Source organism: Vicia villosa, unplaced genomic scaffold (genome assembly GCF_029867415.1).
Source record: "Vicia villosa cultivar HV-30 ecotype Madison, WI unplaced genomic scaffold, Vvil1.0 ctg.000041F_1_1_1, whole genome shotgun sequence".
Taxonomy (NCBI): Eukaryota; Viridiplantae; Streptophyta; class Magnoliopsida; order Fabales; family Fabaceae; genus Vicia; species Vicia villosa.
Window position 1 is genome coordinate 336,500 of NW_026704972.1, and position 7,428 is coordinate 343,927.

Here is a 7,428-nt window from a genome sequence, read left to right on the forward strand (position 1 = left end):
CTGCGATACTCCGTCTCAGGTTCGGCACGCCATGTTGATCTCCGGGGCGGCAACTCTGTTGTCCGGTGACATCCATCTGGCCTAGTGGTTGTCCGGCGAGGCATGGTTGTGTTTGTGTGATTGTTTGGTATTTGGATTTTGTGTATCTGTGTGTATACTCAACCATAGGAGCCCCTAATTTATAATAGTAGTGGGTAGAAAAAATTAATGATGTTGCGTACTGTTTACAAGCACGCCTAACATGTATGATAAATGCAGACACACTGATCAATGACTGACTTGATGGGACTAGACGAAAGCATGCGTATTTGACTGACTGTCCAAAATAAAGAGTGGCAGTATGGGCCATGAAGACAATTTCACTACGAGACAAAGACATAACTAGTTGATTTAATAAAGGATAATACAAATACATAACAAATAGAAATACAAATACAAATACATTTACGAATACTAATACAAATACAAAAACATTGTCAATAAAAATACAGATGACATACAACTAATTGTTGGTGGAATTTGATCCACGGTTAGGACAGGTATTTCTATTGTGCCCGACTTCACGACATATGCTACACTTTCGTACCATTTTCTCATGATCCATCTCGGTTGTGATCCGGGTGCTGTTCGGGCGGCCTCTTTTCTTTCTCCGCATGTTATCATTATGCCAAACCACGTCCCCTTCATACGTAGGCCAATAATCCTCCTTTGCCATCACTTGAAATGAGTTGTTGTACACCCCGAGCAAGGTATCTGCCTTGTAAATGGGAGATAAAAGTGCTAACGGATCTTGATGCGCATACGAACATGCTGCAATTACATGAGAGCATGGCATCCGAAAGGCTTGAAACTTTCCACAATCGCACCACCCTTCATCTATAAGAACCCTGTATTGTTGTCTCGGAAGGCCCTCGTTATGGTCAATCGTTTCCTTAACACTGAAGGTCCGGTTGAATCGATCGAAAGATGTCACAATGTGGCTGTTGGCTTTGGCAGATTGCTCTTTCATGAATTTGACGCATGTTTCGCTCCATAATTGTCCGGATTCTATAACTGCATTCCAACGCTCACCTCTTCTTGCGAAAAGAGAAGCCATCCTATAGTATGTTGCTTCCACCAAGGCAGTAATCGGAAGGTGTCTGATGCCCTTAAACACCCCGTTCATAGACTCCACAAGATTCGTAGTCATGTGCCCCCATCGCTTCCCGTTGTCGTATGATCTGGTCCATTTCTCTCTAGCAAGACTGTCAACCCATCTGCCTGCATCTGGATTTGCCGCTACAATTTCTTGTCGATAATATTGGAACGTCGGTTGCGTCAACGCATATCCGGCATTTACAAGAGTCTTCCGAAGAGCCCTGTCCTTTATCTCCCGCATGAAATTTTGTGCGATGTGTCGAATACAATAAACATGCGTTGATGTAGGGTTTTGCCACCCGTTTGCTGGATTGTTGTACGCACTCTCGATGGCAGCATGTCTGTCTGAAATCAAGCAAAGTCCAGGTTGGGGGGCAACGTGTGTCCGAAGATTTCTGAGAAAGAAACCCCAACCTCCAGCAGTTTCTCCTTCCACAAGAGCGAAAGCAACAGGAAAGATGTTACTATTTCCGTCTTGAGCCACAGCCATCAACATGGTGCCTTTATATTTTCCGTACAACCAAGTTCCATCTATTTGAAGAATTGGTTTGCAATATGAAAATCCTTGTACACATGGGCGGAAAGCCCAGAAGAGCCTGTGGAATATCACATTTCCTTGAAGTGATGTTCCGTCTGGAGATTGCGCCGGAAGGGTCTCTAAAATAGTAACAGTTCCAGGAGCATAAATTTGAAGCGCATATAAGAAATGTGGGAGTCGTTTATACGAATCCTCCCAATTTCCATACACAACTTCGATCGCCTTGGTCTTCGCCAGCCACGCCTTTCTATAAGACGGAGTGTAGTTGTACGTTGCAACAATATGAGAGATTATCGTTTTCACCTTTAACGATGGATCTTTTTCAACTAGAGGCAAGATTTCTTGACAAATGATGTCATAACTGAGCTTACGGTGATCTTGTGAAACATTTGTGTTAATACATGTGTGATCTTGGGAAATATATCCTATAACCCATGAGTCACTTCTCTTCCTGTATGATGCATGCAACCTGAATCCACAATCAGTGTTACTACAGTAAATTTTGTACCTTTCGACATTGGCGCGATCAACTCTAAAATCAACATTGTTTGCCATATGAAATCTTTTTATGGCCATGATACATGCCTCCTTAGAACGAAATCTGTCTCCTACTTTTAACCGTTGATCTGTTTGGGTGTATGGATCATAGAAAATATCAGTCGATGGTTCGTCATCCCCATCAAAATTCAGGTTCCTCATGTGCACTGGAGGCATATGCACTTGATCTCGTGGTACAACAACTTCCGGTTCATCTTCACTTTCCTCGTTTACCAGGTTATCAACTTCTATTTCCGGTGCTTCTTCTTCTTCATCTACAACGTCGACCTCTGCTTGCTCGTCTCCAAGTGCATCAATGACTTGTGACTCAACCATTTGTGTGGTTTGAACTTCTGGTAGAGTAACATACAGTTCTATGCATTCGTAACCAGAATACTCATGATTGGCAAACATATTCTGCATGTCTTCATCGTCTTTGATCTCAACTTGGATAAACTTGACCGGGTTGTCTCCACGAAGAAATCGATATTGGTAAAATATCTGGGATACACCACCCATTGCAAGCTTCGTCTCTAATCTCCCTTTGAAGTAACTGAAATTTGCTTTTCTGCTTAAACAAAATCGTTTAACCTCAGTGTTTCTAAACAGAAAACCAACTTCTTCGTTGTCATAGGTCTCGCCAAAAATATGAGCGTTGATAATGTATTGCGGAGGGGCCATTGTTGAGTGGGTAGAGAGTTTTATTTCAAATATGTAATCAGATGTGTAATGTGTTGTGTTAGTTTACACGTTATAGGTTTCCTTTATGTAGACGAACATTGAGTGATGACAATTATGAAGGCGAATACTATACAATCACATGCGTACTGAGTTGATTTGATGAATAAATGCCACTGCTGCACACCAGACTGTTTCACAATTGATTTGAGGTGTGCATGACACTGCTGAACTGTTGCACAGTCGACTTGACCAGACACAACCATACTGTACAATCACATGCGAATAAAGTTGACGGAAAATGAATGCCTGAGTTGATTTGAGGTGTGCTTGCCACTGGTGAACTACAGTCGACTTGACCAGACACAACCATACTGAACAGTGTACACTGTACAATCACATGCGAAGACTGTATGCTAATTATTTTCGGTGACACAGAAAACCCTAACCAAACCCTAACCAAACCCTAACCCTTAATTTTCAAAAAAAAAAAACATAGAAAACCCTAACCAAACCCTAACCCTAAATTTTCAAAAAAAAAAAATAACAGATGCATGTAGGCGCCACCTGGGGTGGCGCATTAGACAAAATTTTTCCAGCATGGCGCCACCTGGGGTGGCGCATTAGTGTATTTTCTTTTTTTTTTTGTTTTTTTTTGCCCTAATTTTGTCTAGTGGTCCCCACTGCCAAAACCCTAATCTGATCCGCCAGCATGTGATCTACCTGCATCGGAATACTGTATGCATGCATGCCTAGACAATTCAGCACCGAACACGGGATGCAGGCCTAGTCTATTCTGCCAGAAACAATTAATGCATGCATGCCTAGACAAAGTCAGCACAAAACACGGGAATGCATGGTCATTTCAACACAGAATGCATGTGAACCCATCTTTATCACTTTGATATCTGTATCACATGCATGCTCACCACTTGGCCCTCATGCACTTAACATCAACAACCACCAACCCTCTATAAATACTCTCATATACTTGCTTTCTTTTCACCAACATATATTCTTCTTCTTCAAAAAACCACTTTGCATTTTCAATTCCGCAGAAAACTTAAAGAGTTCTTGAAAATGGCTCAACAACTTCTTACCATGGGTGAAACACACAGAGGAACTAGAGCGAATTTGGCGACCTTTGTAAGTTTATACTTATTTATTTCTAAACATCTATGCGTATATGATATCCAGTTTAATCGATTTATTTGTGGTTCTTAGGCTGTTGACCGATTCCGTACACGTTCTCACGCTTACGTTGAACCCGACGAGAGGATTATTCCGAATCTCCAAGCATGTGGCTTCGGACATATCATAAAAGTTAACAACAACACCATAGACAGAAAATTCATCCTTGCCTTACAAGAGCGATGGAGGCCTGAAACCCACACGTTTCATCTTCCAATAGGTGAGTGTACTATTACTCTAGAGGATGTTTATATGTTACTTGGTCTGCCCATTGATGGCAAGGCTGTTAATGGATCTGTTCAACATGCTAATTCAATGTGTGAGAGAGTGTTGGGAAGAGATCTAGTTGTGCCTACTCAAGGTTCAAGAGGCCAGGGTATCAGTCTGGTCTCCCTTAGAGATTACTATGATGAACTCGTCTTGATGGACAACTTTACTGAGGAGCATGTTTGGTTAATGACTAAGGTTTATATAATGTTGATGTTTGGTAAACTTTTATTCCCGGAGTCGACAGGTAACACTGTCAACTTTTTCTATTTAAGTAAATTTGACAGTATTAGCAAGATTAGGAAATATAGTTGGGGGTCCGCCGTTTTGGCGATGTTATACCAGTCTCTTTGTAAGAACGCGGTTGCCGAGAAGTGCACCTTCTATGGATGTGCGTTCCTCCTACAAGTATGGGGTTGGTGGAGAATGCCGACGCTGTCCCCGGTAGGCAGGAACAACTACACGTTCCCTTATGCAACAAGGTACGTCTTTTTCTCTTTTTCAACGCTATTCCTTGAATGCTAACTATCTTTTTCATAAAAATCTGAAATAACATTTTTGCTCTTTATTTTTTAGGTTCTGTGGTCCTAAATTGGATTACAGTAAGAATCCGAGGGGGAGTGTTGTTTTATATCGGGACCTAATTGATCACCTCCGAGCTGAAGATGTATTATCCCTAAACTTTTATATGATCATATAGATGTATTACAATTCATCATGCTTTTTAATAATATGTTATTTTTTCTCCCACGCAGTTTAATTGGAGACCATACTTGTTGCTAGACCATGAGCCAAACGAGAGTGACCGGGAAGTTTGGACTGCAGTAGTACCGATAATAAGGTTCAACATCATTGAGATGCACCAATCTGACCGTGTGAGACTGCAGTTTGGCATGCATCAACCGATCCCGGATCCCCCCACTGATTTGGGTCGCTGGCATATTAAAAGAGTTAACAATCAATGGGACCACGCAGATTATCGTACATTCGCACCTGAATTTTGTGAGATGTGGAGGCAGCGTCGCAGCCGTCTGTTACAATTCCCTGTTGCCCAACTCCCCATGTTTCCAACCGCGGGATACCTTGCTTGGTATAGAACAGTCACAACCCCCGATATGTATGTGTCAGACCCCTACTACCTACACGACCCCCGCCAACAACAACACGCACAACAACCACCCCAACAATACGCACAACAACCACCCCAACAATACGCACAACAACCACCCCAACAAACACCCCAACAACCACCCCAACAACGACAACAACGCCAACAACGCCGACAACGCCAAACATCCGAACAACCTGACCATGAGGAATTTCAAACAACACCAACAACGCCCTACCAAAGTCAACCCTTCCAACAACAATCATGGGGCTTCACCCAACAACTCCGTGACGCCGACCCCTCCACTAGGCTACCCATCCAACAACAATCGTGGGGCTTCACCCAACAACACTACGACGCCGGCCCCTCCTCCTCCACTAGGCAACCCATCCAGCAACAATCATGGGCCTTCACCCAACAACACGGCGACGCCGGCCCCTCCAGCTACAATAGGCAACTCAGCCCCGACATGGGTCTAGATGACAATTACGACCCAAACGAGCAAATGACCACTCAATCGTCACAGTACGAATTTCCAGAACACCAACAATATGGGTACACCACACCCCAGCAAACAATGCCATTTTTTCAAGGTCAATCAAGCGCTGGGTTTTACCGACCATGTGACGCAACTCCACCGCCAAGACAAATCTTTGAGGGCATGGGGACCCGACTATTTGACAGCAACATACAAGAATACATGTCCAATGAGCGCATGGAGGGGCTAATCCGAGGACCGCCTACCCAGACACAACAAGAACAACCAAGGAATAGGGGGGGTCGTGGAGAAGTCGGTCGTCGAGATCCTTCCAACCGGATTCGAGTAGTTCCAGATTGCGGAACTGGCGGTGAGAGGGGTCATGGTCCGGCGCCGGGTCGGAGGGGTCATGGTCGGAGGGGTCGTGAATAGCATAATATCCATGTTTTATTATTTATCTTTTGTGTACCGTATTTGTAATGTTTGAACTGTATGACCGTATTTCTAATGTTGTTTCTGCATTTCTTGTATTTGTAATGTTTGGAATGAATGACATGTGGTGTTTCATTATTTATTTAATTGTTAAAACAATTTTGTTAATAAATAAAAAAAATTTAAAAAAAAATAGTATATAAACAATTAAAAAAAAAACAAAAAAAAAACAAAAAAAATATATATATATATATACATAGGCGCCACCCTAGGTGGCTAAAAAGGGAAAAATATGCATTGATGCCACCCTGGGTGGCGCATAGGTTAAGAAGTTTTGGTCTTTGGCGCCACCTGAGGTGGCTCCTATGTGGAGACCACCTCTGAAACCTGGTCATATGCGTAATTTTGCCGAAAACATGGTTTTTGGTGTAAATAAATTATTAAACATGGTTATTTGGATTTTTTTTTCACGGTGTGCTGCAGTGACTTTTATATGTTGCACTCGGAGAGGCAATTGTTTTTTAGAAGAGGCATTATAATATAGTTATAATTCTATTTCAAGTATAAAAAAATAATTATTTCTAATTAATTTAGTTCTTTTTATGACATTTCTTGATTTGCCTATGTTATTCTGCAGTGGTTGATATACGAGCATTTCTCGTCCATTTATGATAGACGGGTTACTACTACCACTGTAAGGTCTCCACGAGCCAAGAGATGGAGGGACGTGAGAGGTGTTACATAGTACATGAGGAGGAATGACACGCTTATAATAAACGATGTCATATAAACGATGTCATATGATAGAGTGCATCATGAGTTTGATGATAATTTATTATTTTATACTGAGAGGTGTCTGCGCCAGTTTGGATATGTTTAGGACATCCCACTACCAGTCCCTATTATTCCATTTGCGGGCATTGATAGCTAGTTTGTTGGTCACATTTTGGGATATACCCGTGCCATTAGAGATCGTGTAATGGATGTTCAGTTCCCAACAAAGTTTGTGGATGGGTACTTGGAGTGGTACCTTGATGTATCGTGCCCTCACATCATCCCACC

The 7,428-nt window shown here is 42.3% G+C and overlaps 2 protein-coding genes across 2 annotated transcripts; one reads left to right on the forward strand and one right to left on the reverse strand.

Annotated features, from left to right (window-relative positions):
• Nucleotides 1–1,185: 1,185 nt before the first annotated feature.
• On the reverse strand, nucleotides 1,186–2,893 carry LOC131622699 (uncharacterized). Its single transcript, XM_058893739.1, has 2 exons — nucleotides 1,748–2,893; nucleotides 1,186–1,260 (listed from the first exon to the last, which is right to left on the reverse strand). The coding sequence occupies exons 1-2, from the start codon at nucleotides 2,891–2,893 to the stop codon at nucleotides 1,186–1,188; spliced, it is 1,221 nt and encodes a 406-aa protein (XP_058749722.1).
• A 1,058-nt stretch (nucleotides 2,894–3,951) lies between these two features.
• On the forward strand, nucleotides 3,952–5,048 carry LOC131622701 (protein MAIN-LIKE 2-like). Its single transcript, XM_058893740.1, has 3 exons — nucleotides 3,952–4,036; nucleotides 4,115–4,830; nucleotides 4,925–5,048. Exons 1-3 carry the CDS (start codon nucleotides 3,971–3,973, stop codon nucleotides 5,046–5,048), a joined length of 906 nt encoding a protein of 301 aa, XP_058749723.1. The 5' UTR covers nucleotides 3,952–3,970.
• Nucleotides 5,049–7,428: the final 2,380 nt, after the last annotated feature.

Bases quoted from the DNA above. Each gene is read 5' to 3' on its own strand.
- LOC131622699 (XM_058893739.1), bottom strand. From the start codon at position 2,893: ATGGCCCCTCCGCAATACATTATCAACGCTCATATTTTTGGCGAGACC. The intron at 1,261-1,747 runs GTGATATTCCAC...ATCCAGATGCAG, and splicing joins GAACATCACTTCAAGGAAAT to GCAGATGGGTTGACAGTCTT.
- LOC131622701 (XM_058893740.1), top strand. From the start codon at position 3,971: ATGGCTCAACAACTTCTTACCATGGGTGAAACACACAGAGGAACTAGA. The intron at 4,037-4,114 runs GTAAGTTTATAC...TGTGGTTCTTAG, and splicing joins GAGCGAATTTGGCGACCTTT to GCTGTTGACCGATTCCGTAC. The intron at 4,831-4,924 runs GTACGTCTTTTT...TTTATTTTTTAG, and splicing joins ACGTTCCCTTATGCAACAAG to GTTCTGTGGTCCTAAATTGG.